Source organism: Callionymus lyra, chromosome 12 (genome assembly GCF_982586985.1).
Source record: "Callionymus lyra chromosome 12, fCalLyr1.hap1.1, whole genome shotgun sequence".
NCBI classification, from domain to species: domain Eukaryota; kingdom Metazoa; phylum Chordata; class Actinopteri; order Syngnathiformes; family Callionymidae; genus Callionymus; species Callionymus lyra.
In genome coordinates this window covers 26,006,170-26,032,173 of record NC_141829.1, presented here as the reverse complement: position 1 = coordinate 26,032,173, position 26,004 = coordinate 26,006,170, and the positions used below count along the sequence as shown (strand labels likewise).

General features: G+C 40.8%; 1 protein-coding gene across 1 annotated transcript; it reads left to right on the top strand.

The window, feature by feature from the left end:
- The first annotated feature begins 2,679 nt into the window (after positions 1-2,679).
- fam124a (family with sequence similarity 124 member A) lies at positions 2,680-7,828 on the top strand. Its single transcript, XM_087804057.1, has 2 exons — positions 2,680-3,443; positions 5,427-7,828. Exons 1-2 carry the CDS (start codon positions 2,685-2,687, stop codon positions 6,204-6,206), a joined length of 1,539 nt encoding a protein of 512 aa, XP_087660183.1. The 5' UTR covers positions 2,680-2,684; the 3' UTR covers positions 6,207-7,828.
- The last annotated feature ends 18,176 nt before the right edge of the window (positions 7,829-26,004 follow it).

The window sequence follows — 26,004 nt, the reverse complement described above, 5'->3', positions numbered from 1 at the left end:
CTGAACTTTTGACAGAGAACTCTTTCCTTCACCTATACTGTAGATAATGTTGTAGTGCTGTTTGAATTTAACATGCACTTTTGTAACTCTTCAAGCCTTATTTTAGAGGTCCAAATAGGGGTTCATATCTCCCACTTCTTTCTCAAAATGGCAGCACACCAAAACAACTGTTGATTAATGATTGAAAAAGTCTAAAATAAATATATTTGGGGGGAAATATATATATATATATATATATATATATATATATACTGTATACACAATACATAACACTTTACATTTCTGCGCCCTGGTAACAGAACAAGCTGTCAAAAAGAAAAGCCAGGGCTCAGGGTTTTGGTGCTCTTACATCTCAGCATGTGCAAGGACAAAAAACCTAGCTTCCCAGAGAATTATTATTATTTCCCTTTAAAATAATGTGCTAACGATACTCGTCATCTGATTGCCTTTTTATGAGCTCTGCTACACCTGACTTTAAGTAAATTCAATGATTGTATGGCTTTACATGTCTAAGAAAGCAATGAGTTAAGAGTCACATGAACAGCAGAAGCAGCGAAGCTCAACACGTTTAAGTTTTTATTAGGAGTGACCTGGATGGACGTTGGAAATTACTATATCAGAGGGATGACCCTCATAGAGACCATCTGACAGAGGCCAGACTGAGATGATATGGATGTGGTGAGGAAAGATGTTGGTCTTTTACAAAGAATGTTAAAAAAATAGATAGATTTAGATAGATTTTTCCTTTATTAGTCCCACAAGGGGAAATTTTAGAGTCCGTGGACAAATGGACGTCCCGGGTAAAAGGTAGAGGATGTAGTTATAAAAGAAGAGAATAGGAGTAACAAGGGAGGATGATGTACATGTTACATTAGCTAATTTTACTTCTTGCATGCTAAAACAAAAAGTACTAGCAAAGCTGAAAAGTAGAACACATTTAAAATGCTTCTGTTGAGTAGTTCACAATATTTGTATAACAAACCAATTTTTATTTTTGTTATTTATATTTGTATTTGTATATTTTTTATGTATTTGATTTCAGAACAGAGTACCTTTTTTTATTTTGATTGTTTGGGCATCATATTCTGATGTAATGCCACAAATAATTGTTGATAACATATATGAATAACCAGGTAGCCTGTAGCTCATTTATGACATCAACTCTATGTGGTTGGTCGGAATTAGAAGTTGTCAGCATGTTAACAGACAGGTGTGAAGAATCCTCCAAGACTCTCATGAGCTCTAGACATACTGTAGAAATCTGGAAAGTTTCCCAATTGATGTTGGTTTATTATTAAAAAAAAAATTATATATAAGATATATTAGGCATTCATCATACTCTGGTGAAGAATTTGTTTTCCTAGAAATGTCAACACAGATGACAAACTTCAGCTTGTTCATTTTAATAATTGCTCAAATAATAATGATAATAAAAATAATGATATTATTACATTACTTTTTTTAATTCATTTTCAATTTTACTTTTCAAATCTGCAAGTCTTCTTGATTTGTGATGAGACACCCAACACTTTCTTTGTAAAGGTCATGGTCATGCAGAAACTTCCTCAAAGGAGAGTGTAGCAGTGGGACGCACAACCAGCTCTCTGTTACAGTTCAAAGTTTGGCAAGAGCCAAACACTCTCTTTGTCAAAGTGGAAAAATCCCAAAACCAAATGGCACACATCCCCCTGAGGATTCAGATGTAGAACGAAGGTGTTCTAGCGCAATGAAGGAACAAGGAGATAAGGAGTGATCGGGGGCAGTGAACAATGAAACTCTTGGGTCCCAGTGACGTTAGAGATGCAGCACCTGTGAAAGAGGGTGCACTTTACCAGGTCAGGGGTTCATTGAGAGGCCATACCTGAATGCGTCCCTGCTGGAACATTCCTGCGGGCCTCAATAATGACCTGCTTATGGCACTAATGAGCCTCTGCAGAGGATGGCTGCTCCACATGGGTCTTGTGGGGAAGAGGGGAGAGAATGGGGCCGGTGGTTGTGGTGGACAAACATGAAATCATAGGGTAAATGAGATGATTTGAACAGAGGAAGGAGTGAGATGTAGAGATGAGATAGCAGAAGAAAACCTTGATAAGAGAAAGCCTTTTAAAACTGCAACACAAGGTGACTATTTAATATACAAACAAGAGATCAAAGTACAAAACCTTTTTAAAGTATACTATACTTAAACAGTAGCTGATACCTCTCTAGTTCTTGTAAGTTGAGAGTTGAGGTCAAGTTTAATATAAATAGGCACTAATTCTTCTGATGATGTTTATGATTCTTTTGAAAAATAAAGTTATTTAGCCAATATTTGGACTGTCTTATTTTAACACAAATCTGATTTAACCAGTGCTTGTCTTCTTGTGCTTGAGTTATCTTGTATGAAAACAATGGTCTGTCACTTTCTGAAGTGGACATTGGTCGGTCTGGTAAAAAAAAAAGAAGAAAAGTGTTTATTACTTTATGAGCAAACTTTTTTCTTTCATATCAATCTTTCATTTTATGCAATAAATGAATTTTTTTTTTTACTGATCATTGAGATTTAATCTCACATTTTTTAAATCTCTTGACAGCACACATTTTAATATCTTTGTGTAACAGTTTGTCTTATCTTTGTCTAATGTTTTTTATTCATATCTCCCTTTCATTTTCTTCTTACTGTTGTTGGTGAAGGCGAAGTATCGATGGGAGATCTCCAAGATCCCTTCCTGGTCAGTGTCCATCTGATTGCTGACCCTGGAGATGGTCGGGTTCTACAGAATGCCGCTGACTCCCTGCTGGCCTGGGTTCATCCTGAGCTGCAGCTCTTCAGGGTCTCGGAGCGAGCCACTCATTCCCAACGCCCGCACACCAAGAATCTACAAAACGGCAGCCAGTTGTCGGTCAGCCAACCTGCCATGGCGGTCATCTTGTTCCTGCAGGAGGCATGTGGAGGAGAAGAACACATACTGATGCTCCACCGTGCTCTACAGCGCCCTCCATGGCATTACCACCACACTGAGGAGGTCAGCAGCAGCAGTCGACGAATGTTACCACTGACACCGTACAGCCACGACTTCTACACCCTCGCCTCTGGAACCCCTTTGTGGGCAGTGCGACAGGTTCACTATGGCAAAGAAATTGTGCGCTTCACTATTTACTGTAGCCATGACAACTATGCAGACATGGTGCGACTCTACAAGCTTCTGCTTCAGAGGAGGGTGGCTCAGAAGAAAGAGGACTTTTGCTTCTTAGTCGTGTACTCCAACCACGACATGGAGGTCCAGCTGTCGTTAAAAAGACTTTCTCGAGGTCAGAGCCCCACAGTATTGGACTCAGCGGTGATGGAGGTGAGAGTGCGAGATGTTGGGGCGCTGGTTCCCTTACTTCCTAACCCTTGCAGCCCCATCAGTGAGGTCCGGTGGCGAACAGAAGACTATGATGGAAACAAGATTCTTCTGCAGGTAAATATGATGAACTTCGGACCTCTGAAGCATGAAGCATATATCTGTCAGGTTATATGAAACTAATTTTGATGAACAGGTAAAGATGGTTAATATTGCAGGAAAAACACCAAAATAATATACAGCAGACATCTGGAAACGGTTAAGAAGGCTGAATGATTGATTGTGAATGAAGTGAATGAAGTATTTTTTTAAATGTTTAAATTATAAAATAAGTTTTAAGTTTTGACTTAATTTTTCCTTTTCATTTTGAGTAATATCAAATATCTTTTATTTTAGAGCACCCAAATTATCTTTACATGTTTGGTTTGTGTTCCCCTTATGGCAAGGTTGCAGAGCTTTAGAGTATTCTAACAATCCCTATTGGAGGGATGTCTGGAACGCAAAAAGAGAGCAAAAGAAATTTGGAAATCTACTTAAATTAAATGAAATCATCATGATCTACAGGAAATTACTGTATATTTGGGTTAAAAATTCACAACAACAAAAGAAGCGTTGAATGTTAACTGCATTACTTCTGAGGGCTGTAACTAGAAATATTCAAGCATAAATAAAACAATCACTAGACTTTCTCTCACATCCACACACAGAATAAAACCCTTGTTTGCAAAAGCATCAGTTTCAGAAGGATATCTGATCAAGCAGTGTGAGATCAGTCCAGGCTGATTAGGAAGAAGTCCATTACTGGGATTGGAACTGCACAACTTGAAACAATAAGCTGATCCATCATGACAGCCGAGCAGATGTATTGAACTGCAGTGCCACCTGCTTTAGTTACAGTGTCTGAATTGTAGTTAAAACATGATTAAGATTGAACAACGTAGATCCAGACAAAGATTTTAAGGATTTTTTGACACAGTTTTGGATCTACCCTATCTAACTGCACAGGTTCATCAGTAAAATGCAATTTATCGGTTTAACAATTTCAGTCAACGCAGCATTAAATGGCATGTTTGTCTTCAAATAAGAGAAAAAAATAAATATTTTTTTTATTGAATTAAGAAAGTATGCCTAAAATGTATTCTGGTATACGGTTAAAATGTAATGTGTGAAGAGTAGTACTTTTTCATTATTAGAAGTCTTAACATTTTCAAGTTCCTTTTTTTGGCCTTATTTGGAGTTTACTGCCCTTGTTTTGGACCATGAATAACATAAGCAGTTAACTAGAAGTTGTTTATACTTACCCGACAACCCCAAGTTTTGACTCAATGGAACAAATTTAAACTTACCTTACCTTATCTGTTGCACCATTAATGATTGCTTTATAATGCATTACATCCAGCATTAAATATACTTTATAAACCTTGTTTTAAGTTAAAAGCCTGATTATTAAAGCTATTAAACATGTCCTATTAAGCTTATTAATACATTATGATGTCCAATGATGCATAAGAGATTATGGCTTTATATAAATGTACCTTGGCAGTGGAAAGTAGTTTTGGCCTCTAAAAATGTGTTGCTGACTCTCCGGATGTTGTGCACAATGAAGGCAACATGGTGAATCCATCATCACCAACAGAATGTGGAAACTGACAAAAATGGAAAAAAAAAGGTTAACTGCTGCACCGACAACTTTTGGTCATGCATGAAGGAATATTTCCATGTTTTCACATGGTGAGTATGATTTAATCTGAGGATCTGAAACTACACTTGAGCTTGTGGTGCAATGCTCTAGGTGAGAGACTGAGTGAGGCTGTGATGGCTTCTCCAGCTGCTTTCCTTCATGCTCTGCTTCAGAAGGGTTCACTGAGCCCTGGGCTCCTTTTTTATTCCTAGATTTACAGTTAAATCATAAACCATTTCCTGTGGTTGACCCCGAACACCTGATAAAAGCGTGGGTGTAAAGTGCATGTTGTGTTAATTTCCTCCCCAAAAATAATTCTATTCATGTTTACAGTAGAACATGTGTTTACATAAATACTGCAAACTAAAACTTTAATTAACCAGTACATGATACCTCTCTGTTATCCTTTACCCACTCAGGTTCAAGGTGGTCACTTCAAACTCCGACCTGATCCTTCTCACAAGTCTTCAGGCCCAGAATCCAACTCAGCACCTTCCACCTTTAACCGTAGCACCCCCTCCAACAGAATACATCGACACCGTCAGCGCACCTCCAGACCGAGTGTCCAGCACCAATCATCTCTGATCTCCCTCCCTTTGGCCTGTGAGGAGCTGGACGAGCAGGAGCTTTGGGTGGACCAGGGCCAAGCAGAGAACCAAAGTGCTCATTGGAGAAGTCACAAGTCCAGCTCCCTTTTCTCTCTCCCTTTGGGTTCTGCAAGCTCCACTTGTTCCTCTCCTGGACCTTCTGCCAGCCCTCACCACAGAACTCCCTCACTTATCCCTCCTTTCCGGCTCAACGTAGAGGCCCTGATTGGGGCGGAGGAGACGGATGTGGACACGGGTACTAAAGTCAGACACAGGGGCGATGTGGACCTCACTGTAGTGTCTGCCTACATCAGACCCAGTGTTCCACAGATGTCTCGGCCCTTGTCAGCACCACCAGAAGACATTGTTTCTTCCGTCTCGCCTGGCCTACAAAAGTCATCCGCACTGGGCCGAGCTCTTGTTAGAACACACAGTGTGTTGTCAAACAGTGCTTCTTACAGTATTCTGGGGTCAAGACTTAACTGTTCAAGCATGAACACGAGTGCTGCACATTCTCTGAGTGACACATCTGTACACAGTGTCAGCCTCCAGGAAGCGGCAGCTGAGGAACACTGCAATGTTGTAGAGGACGAGCAGGAATTCTACATTTGACCTGCGGTTTATTGAATTCTCTGAGCTGTTCATGGTGGTGGTTGTTGCATATTATTTTTGAACTTAAAACATTTTTTATTGAGTACTGCTGTTCTGTGCAAAGTATAATTTGTAATCATAAAAGTAGAAACTGACAGTCTTTGACATTTAATTTTACATCCCAGTTTAATTGGCATAAAGTGCTTATGACAGCATTTGGATTTCATGTGACAATATGAAGGTAATATAATACAACATGTTGTAAGTTAATGCAGTTACTAATAGGAGAGGTAGCAGTTAGTCAACCGGTCTGCACATGATGGATGTAGTAAAAACATCACAGAAAATAATTGTTCATGAAGTAATTCATTAAAATTAAGTAGGGTATTTATAGTTTTACAGTGGGTTTTTATTTCCGTGTCTGTTACCCTCAGCTCTCATACACATAGACACGTAGCAGATAGTCATAAATGAGTACCGTATATTTTTGGACACTGGATAATATGGGGCAGCATCTATGAACGGGTCTATTTTCAAACAGAGTGTGCACCATATGTTAAGACCTATTTTGCTTTACTGCATGACTTTACTTGGAAACCCTCTTCATGTCATTTTGGGGTACTAATAAACACGCCGTAATAGTACAGCTATGTTCAAAATAATAGCAGTGTTTTTAAAAAAGTGAATAAAGCTCAAAATCCTTATAATATTTTTTATTTTCTTTCACTAGGAACGCTGCACATGGTATTGCACAACAAATCATAAAGAAAAAAGTATCAATATTTAATTACTTTACAGAATATGAAGGAAAAGGTTATATTTCTTTGTTCAAAAAAATAGCAGTGTCGGCATTTCTCATTACAAACTCAAATATTTACTAAATAAACTGAAAAAATATTAACATTTAGCAATCCTGACAATTAGTTAACTAATATTTGGTTGAATAACCCCTGTTTTTGATAACTGCTGCACATCTGTGCTGCATGGAGTCAACCAACCTCTGGCACCTCTGAACAGGTATGCCAGGCCAGGAAGATTGGACAACCTTCCACAATTCCTCTGCATTTTTGGGTTTTGCCTCAGAAACAGCAAATTTTATGTCACACCACAAGTGCTCAATTGGATTAAGGTCTGGGGATTGGGCTGGCCACTCCATAACCTCAATTTTGTTGGTCTGGAACCAAGATTTGGCTCGCTTACTGGTATGTTTGGGGTCATTGTCCTGTTGAAACACCCATTTCAGGGGCATTTCCCATTCGGCATAAGGCAGCATGACCTACTTGTGATGTATCCAAATTGATCCATGATCCCTGGTATGCGATATAAAGGCCCGACACCATGGTAAGAGAAACGGCCCCATATCATGATGCTTGCACCACCATGATTCACGGTCTTCAGAGTGTGCTCTGGCTTGTATTCAGTGTTTGGGGGTCGTCTGACAAACTGTCTGCGGCCCTTGGATCCAAAAAGAACAATCTTACTTTCATCAGTCCACAAAATGTTCCTCCATTTCTCCAGAGGTCAGTCGACATGATGTTTGGCAAATGCAATCCTCTTCAGCACGTGTCTTTCTTGCAACAGTGGGACTTTGCGGGGCTTCTTGCTGGTAGATTAGCCTCACATAAGCATCTTCTAATTGTCACAGTACTCACAGGTACCTTCAGACCGTCTCTGATCTTCCTGAAGAAGACCCTTGGCTTAGTCTTTGCCATTCTGACTATCCTTCGGTCCATTCGAATGGTAGTCTTACGGTTTCTTCCACGTCTCTCTGGTTTGTCTTTCCATTTTAAAGCATTGGAGATCATTTTAGCTGAGCAGCCGATAATTTCCTTCACTTTTTTTATACGTTTTCTCCTCTCCAATCAACTTTTTAATCAAAGCACGCATTTCTTCTGAACAATGTTTGGCACGACCCATCTTTCATCAGTTTTCACAGAGAATTGCATGCACAACATGTGCTGGCTTCATCCTTAAATAAGGGCCACCTGATTGAAACCTGTTTCTTTCACATAATGAATGATCTCACTGATGGAACTCCACACTGCTATTTTTTTGAACACGCCCCTTTTACTTAATTTGTCAATTACACAGACCCAGGAGTATTCATATCATTAAAGTTGGGTCTGTTTGTTCCTCTGACTTTACTACACCTGCTGGTAAATTATTTTCCATTTATTATTATGTTTTATACCAAAAACAGTGATTTATCTGGTTAGTCATGTTGGACTGCTATTATTCTGAATATAGCTGTATATTGAACACAGTACCTATTAAATATTACTCTGGAATATATGTATTACAGAGGGACATTTTATGTGGTAAAGGTTGGGGGAAAATGTAGGTACCAGGTAATGAGGTTCATGTATGTAGTAAATGAATAATGAAAGTTGTTACTACACAGGCTGATACAAGATACTGTGGTTGAAGTTGTACGGCCTTGAAAAAACAATGATGTGAAAAACAGAAAGAAGAAAAGGAAGTGCCGCTTCTGTCCCTTAATTCTTTGAATTACTGCTTTATTAAACATGACAGTTGTCACAATGAAAACCACGCATTTATTCTGTATTTAAGCTTTATTTTTTTTATACGCCTCGGATCTAGAACCAGATCCAAACATGTGAACAGCCGATTCTCGTATCACATCTATTACTGTATCCCTATGCCGTGCACAGAATGTAGTCCTGTCAAGCCACAGGAAGTAAAATTAGATATACAAGGTTGTTTGTTTAAAAAGAGCATGCTGAACAACAACACCAATGCTTGTCAACTTTTTCCATGATTTCTAAATAAATTATTAAGTTCCACAACAGGCTTCGTCTCCATAGCAACGGCATAGAGGTTTGTGCGAGACATTAAGAAATCAATCATTACATTTGTTTAAATAAATATGTAGAATCATAAAATCGAACAAAAGAAAGTCAAAATTAATTAATTAAGAGATTTACATTAATATGCTGTCAGCAAGGTAAGTCTTGGACGCATGCGCAATTGTCACTCTTGTCACTCCAAAGTTTTAATTACATTGACGACTATATAAATAATTTTAATTTTTTTAGCATTACTACTATATTTTGCCATTCCGTAACCATTTGTTATTGATGCTGTTGTTTTTATGTGTCCACTATATGTTGTTTTAGGCTTTCTGTGGTGACAAATCCCCAAAGTGGGATGAATAAAGGGATATATCTTTTTATTTTATTAGCTCTAAATTGACTTCAATGTTCTCCCCAAATTGACATTTTCAGACGCTGTGGCTGCGAAATAATTTTTAATTATTGATATTGGTCAGTGTCATCGCAACCATTGAATTTATCCTCAAACTTCGTTACTGTTACCATTTGTTTCAAGTAGGTTGGTAAGGTTCAAAATATAGGTCTCTCAAATAGAGGAGAAGAGTAGAAGAAAACAAAGATTTAAGAATAATCCCCTGTTCCTCATGTTCACTCTGCATCAACATCTCATTAGAATAAACCGGACCTGGCTGGGGCAAGTAATGGACTGAGGGGCAGGGTGACATATCTGCGACCTTAGCATTTCGTTTTATCATGAGTAGCTACTCAGTGAATTTAATATCTTCACAGGAACCCAGCCCTCCCCCAAAAGGTAGTGTCATCTTTCTGGCATGGTACAACAAGGACCGTGATCTTTTACCGTATGACTGATCCTATTTAAATTCTCTGGGGATGTCAGGTCAAGGAGTGGGAACAGCAACTGTTAAATGTAAGCAGCGAGTCACTTCATCTGTATTCTCTGGCTTTGAAGTCGCATTATTTGAGGTGGGTCAATCCGACTTGGTGCTGTGCGCTTTCATTTTGACCCCACCCCCAATAAAACAATTTTTGGATCCTTCCTTGGATCTGCTGGCTGATATTCTGCCTAATTACGACCGTGTTCTTATTGTTGGTGATTTTAATGTTCATGTGTGTTGCCGGGACTTTTTAAGCCGTATTGACACTTTTAATTTAGTTCAGTGGGTATGTGGTTCCACACACGAACATAGACATTGGCTGGACCTCATGTTGTCTGTTGTTGTATGTGTGTCCAATATGTAGATCTGTGACAACACAATCTCAGATCATTTGTTCAAATTCAATTTCTCCTGGGCCCAACTATATCTTGCGCTCCTGCTCGTAACCGTTGCACTTTTAACTCCTTCTCTGTGGGCCGGTTCTCTGCTGCTTTTGACCAGATTAAACTCCTGGTTCCACACGTCCTGGAATGACATACTGGATGATGTTGCTCCACTCAAAACTATGCATACAAAGGCCAAACCTGTGCCCTGGATTAACGGCCGGACACGTGCAGCCCAACAAGAGTGTCGCAGGGCCAAGCGGAGGTGGAAGAAGGACCAGCTTCATGTTTCTGTTCAGATTTTAAAGGACTGCTGGTATAGATACCAATCCATTGTAAAGAACTCAAAAAGGGAACATTTGATACCTCCTCACTTTAAACTTATGGAACGCCATATAAACAAGTCTTTTGTAGCATAGGTTCGTCAGTGTTGGCCATAATTAACAGCTGTCTGTGTTCTGGAGTTGTCCCGCAGAGCCTTAAAGCAGCTCTAGGTAGTTTGGGTACATTAATATTTTGTACTAAAATATAACTTGTGTTTTGTGTGATTTTTATTTTCACTGTAAAAGTTCTTGGGTATTGTTTGAACCTGCTACAAATCTCGCTGGTTGTGGTGTGTGTGTGTGTGTGGGGTGGGCGAATGACGCTACAAAAACAAAGTTAAAGTTATGTTATTTACAAAGCCGTCATAACGCATATTTCATTATCCACAATCGGATTCATTACATCATCGGTATCCATCCTTCATTCAGCCAATGGAACCCTGGAAACAGAAAATTCATCCAACTGCTGCAAACCAATGGGGACATGGCAAATTTTGCGACGTTTAGCGAGTGCTCATGGGAAATATGGTCTCCCGTCGGGCTAAACACTACCACTTTAGTCCACTGGCGTCGCTTGACTAAAAATTGGCTAGAATCCCTTTAAGCATGCTATAATTCAACCATTGCTGAAAGAACCTGCCCTGGATAAAACCATATTGGCAAATTCCAGGCCCATTTCTAACCTTTTTTGAGCCAAGGTACACCTTTTCCATTGGAAAAAAATCATAAGAATCACCACCACCCAAAATGTTAAAAATGAAAGAAGGAGGTCTAAACCTATGAGCACCCAGAAGAAAACACTTTACCGAGGGATGACTTCTGGCCGTAAAACAACCAAAACCGAACATGTCCTACAGTCATGGACGCAAAAACTTCCAGTGTAGATGCGGCACGACCCTTTGTCCAGTAAGTCGTGCAGGAAAAGCAGGATCTCTGAGACTGGACATGAAACAGATGTCAGCCCTTTCTTCTTGCACCAGGCTTGAAATACACGCCCGTGACGCATAAGCTTTTGACGTAGATGGTTCCTGAGCACCCTGAATAGTTGAAACTACAGATCTGGAGAGTCCCAGGGCATCTAGTGTCACCCTCTCAACATCCAAACCACGAGTTGACGCCCCAGAGTCTCACTGGTGGGAAAACATACAACAGACCCCTGGGCCACAATGGATGGGCCAGAGCATCCACCCCCAGAGGTGGTCTGTCCGTGACATTGAGTGAAAACCAAAGGGGGCACTTTGTGTTCTCCCTGGAGAACAGATCCGCAACTGGTGTCCCGAACCTGCGCCAGATCTGTGACGTTATATCTGGGAAGAGATACCTGTAACCCGGGTGTATTCGTCTTCCGCATGTTGGCATCGCGTTGCCAAGGCAACCGCGGCGTCGCTGCTGACGTGATGAGTTACACCCCGTCTAAAATGCATATTAGATCCCTGTCGCTTTCGGGGTTAGTTGCATGCATGTTGGTCCATGCAGCAGTTGACCCGACTTCCGCTGGTCCCGCTGCCATTTATTTAAAGAATTTTTATCGCGCCGCGCACACCGAACTGGTGAGTGTTTGATTATTTGCAGCATGATAAGCATGTTCATTGAAACATTTACTTTTCCCACAATCTATAACTAAGATGTGTACACATCAAATTTATTGTTGCTCTGGCTTTGTTGTAGGCCAGATGGCAACGCCATGATGATGAGAGATAAAGATAAAGAACATAGATCAGAGAAAAATAACAAAGACAAAGGATACAAAGATTAACATAGAACAGAACATCATGATACCTTTACTCCACTCAGCAGCGCATGTCTTTAGCAGTCGAGCAGACACCTTGTCAGGACCAGCAGCCTGGACGAATCCTCCGAAGTACACCGTGTATCTGGAGTGAGGTGAAGCTGGGAAGTGGTTGTGTGGAGCTGAGGGGGGCACAAGAAGGTGGAGCAGGTCCTGAAGCGGGCAGCAGTGAGGGTAAGGTGACCTGCTCAAACCTGTTGAAAAAGTTGTTTAGTCGGTTTGCCTCCTCCGCCGTGTCCACTGCAGTCAGAGAGGCCTTGGTCTTGTGTCCAGTGATGGTTTTAACACCATCCCAGACCTCTCTTATTTGTTCCCCACTCAGCTTCTCCTCCAACCTCCTCCTGTAGGTGTCCTTTGCCTCCCTCAAGCATCGCTTCACCTCCTGCTCTGCTGATCTCATGGCGTCCCTGTCCCTGCTCCTGAAAGCCACTTTCTTCCTGTTAAGGACATCCTTGACCTCCTTTGTTACCCACGGTTTATTATTAGGGTAACCGGGGACAGTCTTAGACAAGACAGACTTCGTGACATTCATCCGGAGTTCAACAGGACGCCCCAAGGGGTTACAAATGCTCCCAAAACATTCCAACGGTTGATGGAAAAATGCATGGGGGATTTGAATTTGAAGTGCTTGTCTTTCTTGATGACTTCATTATATTCTCGGACACTCCGGAAGAGCATGAACGACGACTACTGAGAGTTCTACACAGATTAAAAGAGTTTGGTCTCAAACTGTCTCCAGAAAAGTGTAAATTCTTCCAGTCATCGGTATGTTACTTGGGTCATGTGGTATCTGAGAAAGGAGTGGAGACGGATCCAGAAAAGGTCAATGCGCTAAAATCCTGGCCAGTTCCTACTAACCTGAAACAATTGAAATCTTTTCTGGGTTTCGCAGGATACTACTTGAGGTACTGATTGAGAAACTCACTTCTGCTCCTGTTCTGGGGTTTGCCAACCCAAAGCAGCCCTATATCCTCCATACCGATGCCAGTACTACAGGATAAGGAGCTGCTTTGTACCAGGAACATGATGGGAGGTTGGGGGTGACAGCCTACGCTAGTCGAGGTCTGACAACGAGTGAAACCAGGTATCCAGCACACAAGTTAGAGTTTCTTGCCCTAAAATGGTCGGTTACAGAAAAGTTTCATGACTACTTGTATGGAGCCACATTCACAGTTGTCCCAGACAATAACTCCCTGACGTTCATTCTTAAAACAGCCAAGTTGGATGCTACCAGTCATCGATGGTTAGCTGCCCTTTCAACTTACTCCTTCAAGTTGAAATACCGGCAACCAGAACACAGACGCTTTATGCACTGTCCCGTCGGCCACATGACAGCCCTCCTGATGATGATGATCTTCTCCGGGAAGGAAGAGGACCTGATTCACCAGTTCACTCATCAACACCTAATTGAGCCTAGTGGTGTGGAGGACGTTTCACCTGACATAGTGGAAGCCATCTGCCTGAGTTGCCAGGTGAGAACCAACATCTCTCCTGATCCGGCTGGGACCTGTTTCACGCTGGTGGAGTCTCTTTCGAGCTCTGCTGATATCATTCCAGAGGGCTACACCACTGAGACTCAACATGGCTTGCCAGTCATCCCATCTCCGTCTCAACGGGACCTCAGGGACAAACAGAGGTCAGATCCATGCATACGAGAGGTTATTCACCAAATGGAGACTGGTGAGAAAGTTCCCCCTGCGATGAGGCATGAACTTCCTGAAGTGGCTCTTCTTCTCCGAGAATGGAACCGTCTTGAACTTCAGGATGATTTTTTGTACCGAAGACAGCCCGATGATGAGCATGTTTCACTTCAATTGGTATTGCCAAGAGAGCTACAGTCGACAGTCTTGGTGTCTCTCCACAACAACATGGGTCATTTAGGGATTGAACGGACACTTGATCTCACACGAACACGATTCTTCTGGCCTCGAATGGCTGCTGATGTGGAGGCTAAAGTCAAGACTTGTGAACCTTGTGTTCGGCGGAAATCCTTACCTGGGAGAGCTGCTCCATTAGTTAATATCATGACCACTCGTCAATTGGAACTGATTTGTATGGATTTCCTGTCACTCGAACCAGACACCAGCAACACAAAAGACATCCTAGTTCTGACGGACCACTTCACCAAGTTTTCTGTGACCATGCCAACGGCCAATCAAAAGGCAAAGACTGTGGCCAAGTGCTTGTGGGAACAGTTTATTGTTTATTAAGGCATTCGAGAACGTCTTCATACAGACCAAGGATCAGACTTTGAATATCGGTTAATCAAATAACTTTGTGAACTTACAGGCATTAAGAAGACACATACTAACCCGTGCCACCCTTGTGTTAATCCTGTGGAACACTTCAACCGGACCCTCCTGAGCATGCTGGGAACACTGGAGCACAAGAAGTCACAATGGAAAGAGTATGTGAAGCCCATGATACATGCCTATAATTGCACTCGCAACGAGGTCACCCGTTTTACCCCCTATGAGCCGATGTTTGGTAGATCACCTCGACTTACTGTGCATATGGCATTTGGTTTACCAGTGTCAACACCTCAGACACCATCACACAGCCAATATGTCCAGAATCTGCGGTCAAGATTACAGAGACTTATCAGCTCACTGAAAAGAATGCTTTGCAATCAATGAAGAGGAAGAAGGCCCGCTTTGATAAGCGAGTGACCCCATCTGTCCTAGAGGTGATAGATTACTAGTATGCAACGTGAGGATTCGTGGCAAACATTGATAAGTGGGAGCATGATGTTTATGTTGTTGCCAAGCATGCTGGGGATCTGCCAGTCTATACTGTCCATCCAGAAAATGAAAAGAACAGAACTCGGACTCTCCCCAGGGATCTCCTCTTGCCATGTGGATTTCTCTTGGATAAGGTTGAGGATGAGTCACCAGCTCTTGACCCATTCCCTGCCCATCGACCTCGGACCCGCAGTCAGCAACAACCTGACACAGACTCCCTCGATGGTCCGGTGGATGATGAAGCTGATGATCACCTGTCCTTCCCGGTCTGTGAGCCTGCTCATTTCAGTGTAGTCCACTTGCCTGTAGCAGATTCTGCCAGCGATGCCCCTGCTTCATCTCCAAGTGGTTCTGATCCAACTAGTCCTTTGCTATCGGTTATCCCTGTTACGTCTGACTTTTTAACTCCTCACTCACCCACAGTGGAAGAGTGTTCTCCAGCAGCTGAAGTTGAGCTATCCTGTGGACCTGTTGAGGGAGACCCACCTGTCAAAGTAACCCTACCTGTAGATGTTGATGGAACCCAAATAGATGAGCCTGAGAATCATGACCCTCGAAGTGACCAAGGTGAGACATGCACTGAACAAGTTGAGATCACTACTGATCAGAGTGTTGTTGATGAGGGAGGTAGTGCAGAGCTCCACTCGTAATCGACAGCCACCTGAGCGACTCCAATATTCGGTTTTAGGCACTCCGCTTGGTTCTGTTGTCCAGTCCCTTTTCCAGGGGTTAGCAAATGCCTTGAGTCCCGCACCCCCACGTAGCAGATGCTCATCCTGTTCCTTGTGTTTTTATTTTGCATGCACCGGGACTAGCATGGTTTGAAGTGGGGAGGATGTAACCCGGGTGCATTCGTCTTCCGCATGTTGGCATCGCGTTGCCAAGGCGACCGCGGCGTCGCTGCTGACGTGATGAGTTACACCCCGTCTAAAATGCTTATTAGATCCCTGTTGCTTCCGGGGTTAGTGGCATGCATGTTCATCCGTGCAGCAGGTAAGAACGAATTGGGCGATTCGTTTCCGTGACTTTTTGTCTCTTGTGATGTGCACACCAGTCCACCAGGTGTTGCACCTCCTCTCTGTAGGCCAATTTGTTTCGTTTAGGCCCACGACTGTTGTGTCATCTGCATATTTCAGGATTTGGTTGGTATTGTACTTTGGACGACAGCCGTTGTTGAAGCTACTGTTAATACTTTGGCTGAGGAAGACAGACCTACGCCATCAGTCTTCCCCTTATGGGCCGACATAATTAAAGTTTCAGAAGTGGAAACAGACTTACATGAATCACTTTCATTGACTTTACGACCTATATTTTGATGTCTGAAAGATCCAGGTGCTGATCGACCCGACGCTGGGTCTGGTGGTGGGTCGGGTTCAGCTGGTTCATCCTACCTTGGTGAGGGATGTTCCGTCCTCGGGGGTCCTCTCTGGGTCGGCACATCGCTCATGGTCACGCCAATCCTGGAAAGGCGGGCTTCTGAGTACAGGGCGCACTGAGGAGAGTCTCGCTGACTCATGCCAGACAGAGGTTACAAGAAGCCACCAGCGTCGCTGTTCGTACATGACCGGCATTAATGGCAAGAGCCTGGGTCATCCTCAGCGTAGTGGCGGATATGATGTGAGCCTCCTTTATCTCCTCTGGAGACAACGTGGTGTGCTCAAAAGTAATTTTGTCCAGAGAGCAGGCGAAGATGTGCAGATTGTTAGCAATCGCTTACGACTGAGAGCCTGATGTAAAAGCCCCGTTCATCAGTGTACCGGTGGTCCGTTCCTGCTCGTCCGGGAGGGACTGATCTCCTGGAGCCCAGAGTGACGCTTTTGGTACCAAACAACGGCACAACTGCCATCTTCTCCCAGAACTTCCACAGATCGTCCATCTTAGGACACAGGTTCACAGGCTTCGGCTTAGGAGCGTGCTTCCTTGCCATCATCCGTCAAGTTATGTCCAAGTTCGGTTCGGAAGTGGAGGTGCATGCGGGTGTCGACAACGTGATGCGCGCTGCCGCCGATGTAAAAATGGAGGACAAGTCATCGACTGGGAAGCGGAGTTCTGCCACGGTTACAAGTGGGGCAGGTGTTTGCTTTGAGCAGGTGCTCCTGACCCAGGCAGAAGAAGCAGGAGCTGTGGAGGTCAAATTATGCCAGGATGGCAGAGCAGGATATGCAGGTATTTTGTTCCATAGCGACACCGAATGAGTAGATCGAGAATGTAGATTCGAGGTGACTGAGTGAAAAAGGGAGACGAATGGCGGCAGCAGAGGACCTTTAGAGGGGGCGGGCCGTTCCCCCCAGTTGGGCGGAGAGTAGATTAAATTTATTCAGGTGCAGAGGTGGAGTATATTGGTTATAACTCAGGTTCTGCAGCAGCATCTTTTCCAACATTCCCACCAACCTCTCCATTGTAGAAGAGTCTTGATTAACTGGTTGCTGTCTTTCAGATTGTTCACAGGCTGCTGTTGGGTTAACTACGACTCTATTCATGTACAGCTTGTCACTATGTTTGGCTGGTGACTTGAAACCTTGTCGGCGATGAAATTCATCCAGCACATGACTGTTTATCCAAAGTCTTGGACCAAAATGTGAGAGCCAAATCCTTGGATGGCCAGTGCATGATAAACATGCGGGTAACTTCCACACTGGGATTATTAAACATTTTGCCCTGTTCCCAACCAAGCAACCTGTGGCGGCTTTATTGAGGTGGAGATAGTAGTCATATGGGTTTTTAATCACTTCTGGGGAGAGTTTTATCAAAGTCTGCCATCTTTAGATGGGATACGATAGTCCCCGCTAACTGTACTCTGATTTGTTGTACTACATCAGTCATTTGTTCAGCCATGTTGGCATTAGCTGAATGTTCTGCCCCAAACTCAGAATTATGCAATCTATTAGCACGAGGAATGAATAAGTCCTTGAGTCTATTAGTGTTGCATAGACCCAGGGACTCATTCATTCCTCGTACATGTGTATGGAAGGAACCTGAAAACCTCCAGAAGTTTCAGCTAATTTAAAACAATAATGACTGAGTTATGGGGCGACAATTTCCACATTTCTCCAAGGTGCTATGGGGCACAGGAAGTTCATCGCAACATCAGACCACCACAGTTCAGCTCAAAATGGAGTCTAGAATAACCTCTCAAAGTATAAGCTCTGAGGTCTGAGTAGAAATAAAATTACCTGAGTCCATTTCTGAGAGTTCAGGTCTGGTTATTTTCTTACACCCAGAGCCCATCTTGACAGAATTAGACAATCTCTTCATCATTTGTCGACCGATGGACACCGAATTTCTCATACCAATATTAGGAGACTTATAACCATCTTCTTTACCAGATAGATGTCCAGAAGGCATATAATGATAACATTAACAAAAGAAACAGATTTCAAAAGGGGACCACCATTTCTAAACACACAATTACCTAATGATGATAAATTCACTAAAATAAGGGCACATTCTTAATAACCAAACCGGTAAATTTCTAATTATATAACCAAACATGGTTCAGACTTAATAATCTGATTGCACCACATAAAGAGTTCACTTACATGTGTTTGTGTCACTTACTGTATTTGCAAAACCAACAAAGGGTTCCTAGATAATCCTATTTGGCATCCTATTACGCATAGCTCAACATTTACTGATGAAGAAAACAAAGAAGACACAATCAACATTATTTATCAAAAGAACTTCACATTCTGAAACAAATGCAAAAAACAAAATCTATCAAAAATAACAAACTCAACTGGATTAAAAAAGAAAAAAAATACAAGACCGCTGGCTCTTATGAATCCTCCCACTCCTTTTCCACTGCAAGGAAAAAACATGATGCAAGTATTTCTTGATGTCAGATTGGTTTTATAAGTCCTTGTATTGTCTCTGGTCAACATCCTCCCTGGCTTCCACAAATGCATGTACAGTGGTAGAGGTCCTTCATCTTGACCCAAAGACAACACAAGGGATACTACAAACACATTTGTTTTGGGGCATGTGGTTAACTCTGAGAGAACACAAAGGTTAATAAATGTATGTTCTAAATAATATCTGTTGTGATAACATTACATGATTTCACATTATAATCAAGGAAAGTTGGAATTGTAAAGTGGACAATTGAACTGTTCATGTAGCTTTCGTCAAAGTAGTGCACAGGAACTTACCCCTTACCTCACCTCGCCCACTGTATTTTTGCTTCTTGTTTACCCTAAAATAATTGCAAGAATACATAATAAAAATGACATTATTGATTGACAGATGTGTGTTATTTATCTTTTTTTTTTTTAAGTATACTGACATTCACAACTCGTCTTTTTCAAAAGAACTTTCGTTTTTTACGTTTACGGCATTCTGCAAAAATAAATAAAGAGGAAAAAACACAAAGCATTATTAAGCAGGAAGATCACTGGAAAAAAAACAGTTCAGAGCATATCTAACCTCTTGCTTCTTTCAGTTTACTTGTGGATGGTGTGGAAGTTGGAGGTGGAAGTTGCTCAGATGAGGATGGTAAAAGACATTGAGAGGAAGGCGGTGGAAGACATTGAGAGGTGGTTGGCTAAAGACGGAGAGAGGAGGATGGTGGAAGACGGAGAGAGGAAGATGGTGGAAGACAGTGAGAGGAGGATGATGGAAGACAGTGAGAGAAGGATGATGGAAGACGGTTAGAGGAAGATGATGGAAGACGGTTAGAGGAAGATGGTGGAAGACAGTGAGAGGAGTGTGGAGGAGGAGGTTCAGAAGAGGTTAAAGGAAAAGGCTCAGTGGATGACAAGGACGAAGGAGGAGGAAAAGGAACAGAATTTAAAGTTAATTCTTGTTCTTGTGGTGGGGGCAGTACATGTTCCTCAGGCAGCACAGGGTCAGTGGGCAGCCCAGTATCAGTGACACCAGCCCCAGAAGGCTGCAGAAGTAATTCTGAAAATATTCATATTCCTTAAAAGCAGTGCATACTGTATCAGAAGTTTTTGGTCTAATCTAGTGTCTACTACAGCATAAACAAAATTTTAAAAAAAGGCATGACTTACGATCAAGGATGCATTCATATAATTTGCTCATTTTAAAAAAGAGCTTCTTTACCACCTCATCCTCTATAGGAATGTGGTGGACTATATCACCGACAAGCCTCCCGGACTTCTCTCGGTGGGAAATGAATAATAATGGTCGGTAGCCCAAACTCTCTAGCTTCAATACCTGCAAAAGTAAACGTGAAATAAATCAATATACAGCATAAATAAACCTAACCCATTTGCTTATTATAGGTGTTGGTGTTACTTTAGTGCATAACATTAATTTAAACTAAACTATTTTTTCATTCCACATCCTCATAAAGCTTTTAATCCCTGAACTTTATTAAGGTATTAAGGTAAAAAAAAAAAAAACGTTGTACTGAAAAACTCACAGATAACTCAGTCTTTACATGCCGGCTTCTGTTTCCATGTGCCAAGACTGTAGCGGCCCAGTTTGTCTCCTTCATTTTTTTTTTTCGGTCGGCCATGCTGCATTTCAAAGAGGACATGCATTGTATGCATGTCTTCCTGTACAGAAAATTGGGGATCTGGCACAAAGGGCACCGTTTTGTTTTTGGTTTTGCCATGCTGAAACACAAGAAATTAGAACAAAATAAATGTGTTTTGATCATGTGTAATATACATACTTCATATTACTCTGTAAATACTTACAACTCTACAATTTATTGTAATAGAATATACAAAATGTTAAGAATACTGGGTAACCTTTAGAATGATGGTTCTGACAAAACTTCTTCTTATGAATGAACAATTAAAAAACATATTTCACTCTATACATGACAGTGTTATGTTAACAACACTGATCAACACATGTACTTAACATTACAAAAAAACTTGTCTTAAACTACAAAACTTACAACAGGGACACTAGTGGTAACACAAACTAGACAAAATAGTCACATTCCACATTGTTCATTTGGACTTCTATCTACATTTTTAAGTTTGAATGGTGTGTCTACATGAACGTATGCCAGAGCAGGAGGTAGTGATGAAAAACGTCCTCATCCCATTCATTCCTCATGGGAAATTTATCGCAGTTTTTTTGCGACACGAGTGTATATTCTGGTGAAAAAATAATAGCAGTGCGAGTCCGATACAACCTGTAAGTACTAGTGTTGTGTTGTTCGAACACACACATTTTTTGAGTGAAGATACTGCACCGAATCATTTCATGAAGTGATTCGTTCCTTTCTCAGTTCAGTTGAGCTCAGCCGCGACCATGCCGGTGGACGCGATTCTATGACTCACTGAACCCTGAATGACCAAGACATTTAGTCACACTTTATTTGTTTATTGGACAGGATTCACATCCGGTGATTCCAGTGAACGAGGATTCATGTTCGGCTGCTACTCCCTCTTTCTATCTCCCCTGACTATTGGGCACAGGCTAAATAATTGTCATGTTTTAACTGATTGTACACTCATAGAAAACCTCCTGACGTTTAAGAGTAAATGTACACAGACTACATTATTTCATAAGAATATCTTCCATAAATTTGATGTTTTCAGATTCAATGAGACAATACATTTTACACTAACAGGAACTTTTCTACCAGTGCAAAATCCGTTAAAACATGAAACAATTACCTGAAGGAGATCTCCAGAGGGATTAATAAAGTCAATCTATCGATCAATCAATTGGTTAGCCTGTGATAGCTTCCAAAATAAACTACCGTTCTGCAGGACACGATTTAATCGAAAAAAACTGCGGAGCTCACGTCGTGTTTCCCTCTAAACTTAAATGGACATGCTGGCCAACAAAAACTTTCCCTGGAACGTCTTAATAATTACCTTTACTTTACTACCTAACCAGTAGAATGTAGAGACACGATTGATTAATTTTCCTCCCGGACCGTGCAGTTTTCATAAAAATCAATGCTTTGAGGCTTGAAGAGACGCAATGTCACTGGCTATATAAATAAAGTTATGTATTTTGAATGCAACGCGCATGCGAGAATGGATCGTTGATTTCCCAAATCGTGTTCAACGCTATATTTTGTATGTGCATGTGCAGTGACATGTTTCGATTTTTTTTATCTATCAATCAATCATTTAGCCTGTGATAGACTAAACAACCGTTTTGCAGGACAAACTTTCTTTTGTTACGAACATCGACTGAAAAAAACAACAGCGGAGCTCACGTCATATTTTCTTCTAAACTTCAATGGACATGCCTGGCCAACAAAAACTTTCACAGTGACGTCTTATATGTATATTGATTTAAACAATAGAATGAATTAATTGCAACGCGCGCATGTGCAAATGGCTCGCCGATTTCCCAGATCAAACATGCTGTGTCTCAAATCGCATACTTGCATACTCAAAGTTAGTATTTTTAGTGCGTAAGTGCGTCTCAATTCTTAGTATGCAAAATTTATTGCAACATGCACAATAAATTGGGGTACTAAAACGGCCACAAAACGGAGTATGGTTAGATGGACACTATCTACCCTAGCTGCCATCTTAGTGACGTTGTAAACGGAAGTTATGTCATATATAAATGCATATATATGCATGTACTTACTGGTGCATTTTCAGAAGCAGTAGAAGGTGCTGATACCAGCGTAAATATCTCGCGAATATTTCGATTCTCATATTTTTTCTTTATTTCTTTTTCCAAACTTGCAAAACATGCTGCCAGCAGGTGTTAGCGATAGTGTTCAAACAGCTGGTAGCAACCATTGTTAAATAGAAGTAGAAGATGAAGAATAAACAGTTGCGTTATTTCCACTTAGTGCGTAGCGGCAGTGTTTGATTTGAGAAATACTATCTGTTGAGAATTTGCGTACAAACTGGAATGTACACTATCCTGATGCATACTAACTTCTAGTATACTAAGAGAAGTATGCGATTCGAGACACAGAATCGAGTTCCACGCTATATAGTTGCCGTAAAAACATGGCGAAACGAGATATGCGATTGCGCATGCGCCCACTAACAAGCACACACGGCAACAAAAATGCCTGTGAAATAACTTGTAAATGGATCCTACCTTGCTCGTGTGTAACCAGTAGCAGTGGATTATGGACAGGCTGCAGATGTGCTGCCCAGCCCCTCACAGAGATGCACCGAAGGAGTGAGTAAAAATACTACGCTAAAGGCCAGCTGTGGCGCCAACAAGAGACAAGTAACCTGGCTGCAGTCTGGAGCTCGAAGCTCCGCCCACGTTGAGCTCCGCCTACTATCCGTCGTTGACTAGAGATTTTTAAGCGGTCTGACCACGTGACCACAACACTGTGCTTGATATAAAAAAAAACTTTTCGAAGGTTTATCAAAATTAACTTTCATTCGTTTTTCACCAATCAGTAAGAAACATATATGTAAAAAGGTTTTACCTTAAAAATAAATAGATAAATATAAACATACAAAATATAATACTAAACTGCAACAAATTGAAAGGTAAACTACAGAAAAATGTTGATCTATTTTTAGTTTTGCTCAAAGGAAGCAAAACAATGTGATTTATTTTTTCAATTACAATCCCTCCTGGATTCAAATGAAAACATCATCCTGACAATTGTCAGACTTGAGGGTGTCCAAGGTACTTTGGCAGACATCAGCGTCCATCCCAAACACACTTTGAAGGAAAACTTTGTTGATAAAAGTTTGGGTCTTACACCAAGTGAATGACGCCTCCTGATCCCTCAGAAGAACATCTTTGACCTTGAAGAACAATGGAAATGTGATGCTTTTCTATGGAGTTAGTATTGTCTAACAAATATTTGTAACTGTACAAAGGGTTATCTGTAAATACATATTCAATGGTTGCATGTGTGTTGTGATATCCACAAATGTAAAATTCAAATTTGTATTTCAAAAACATTTGTAGTTGAATGTAAATACAGCATTTTAATTTACTAAAAAAAAAAAAAATGTTGTGTGCGAAACTACAGTTACATGTGGATCATGTACGCCAATTTAGTGTGCGTGGCGCACTAAATTTCGCATATTAAGAATTGAGACGCACTTACGCACTAAAAATACTAACTTTGAGTATGCCCCATTTACAAGTGTTGCAATTATGCAGATTCTCAATTTAAAAGTGTTAGAATTACACGAATTCACCACTTACAGGTCTTGTTTATTCTCAGACAATCGTAGCCCAAAATCGGCCAAAAAATAAGTATAAGTAATATAAGTGTAAATCTCTTTCACATAACAGCCACTAGATGTCAGCGTTGTAATTAACATTGACTCTAAACATTAAGCCAAATCAGTCACCATCATCTGTTTCTACAAACTATTTACCTTGTTCTGAAGTAGATAATCCAGACCTGTTTGGTCAATATGCAAATCCCAACATTATTCCTACAGAGACACAGTCTTTTACACTCACAACAAATGCAAACACAAAAGCGACACAACACAACACTTCAAAATGAAGAAAAACACTTCGACATTTAGCCAAAACGAAAATACAAAAGCGAAAACACTTTGACATTAAGGAAAAACACTCCGACATTTAGCCAAAACTGAAACGTGCGTCATTGAACCACAAAGGAAGTGACGTTCATGTGAATTGTTGAAACACCATTGCTGTGTCTCAAATCGCATACTTCTCTTAGTATACTAGAAGTTAGTATGCATCAGGATAGTGTACATACTAACTTGTACGTAAATTCTCAACAGATAGTATGTCTCAAATCAAACACTGCTGCTACGCACTAACAGGAAATGATGTGACAGCTTCTTCTGCTACTACTACTATTTAACAATGGTTCGCTACCAGCTGTTTGAACGCTATCACCGACACCTGCTGGCAGCACGTTTTGCAAGTTAGGAAAAAGAAATAAAGAAAAAATACTGCAATAATGCATTTATATATGACGTAACTCCATCGAACCATACTCAGTTTTCTGGGCGTTTTAGTACGCCAATTTAGTGTGCATGTCGCACTAAATTTCGCATATCAAGAATTGAGACGCACTTACGCATTAAAAATACTAACTTTGAGTACGCAAGTATGCGATTTGAGACACAGCACAAGAGACTGAAGCGACAAGTAGCGGAATATTTTAAACGAAAGAGAATAAAAATGAAATAAACTCTAATCTAATTTCACGCTAACACGCAAGTGTCATAAATCGTCGATATTTACGGTGTATTGTTTCATCTTTATTATTCTGTTAGCTTCACGTCAGGATTAACTTGTAGTTGTAAATAAAGATGATCAAGTTGTTCAATTAGGCAATGGCTTTATACTTTATGTATTGCCAGAAAATGCTTTGTACATTTTATGTTAGATAGATAGATAGATAGATAGATAGATAGATAGATAGATAGATAGATAGATAGATAGATAGATAGATAGATAGATAGATAGATAGATAGATAGATAGATAGATAGATAGATACACTTAAATACGTCACTTTACTTTCATTACAAGTCTTATTAAGATTTTCTTATTTAGATTTTTTTTCTCTACATTAGGTGAACACTTCAGGATGTCTATATAATATTTTATCTAACGGAGTTGAACTTCAACACGTTTTGATTCACTGCAACAACAGAGAAGTCTGACCTGAAGTCATCTGTGATGGAATTGTGCTTTAGAGAAGTACATCATACTGAAGGACGTGGTTGTTCTTTAAAACCTCCTCTGCTATTTGATGAAACATTTGGATGTAAAAACTTAAACATTGCCATAATGAGAAAATAACTGACAAATTCAGTCCAAGCTGTTTCGAAATGACTATCTATAATCTGTTACAAATCAATATAATTTTAACAAAATGAACTCGGATGCTCTTGATTCTCTTTTTTTTAATACGTATAAAAATATAAATGGGCCAAAGTTGCTCAAACATCTTCTGAATTGCTGACAACTGTAAACATGCAGTGTTTCTTGACTTCATCCTCTAAGCCATCTTTTTCTTTTGATT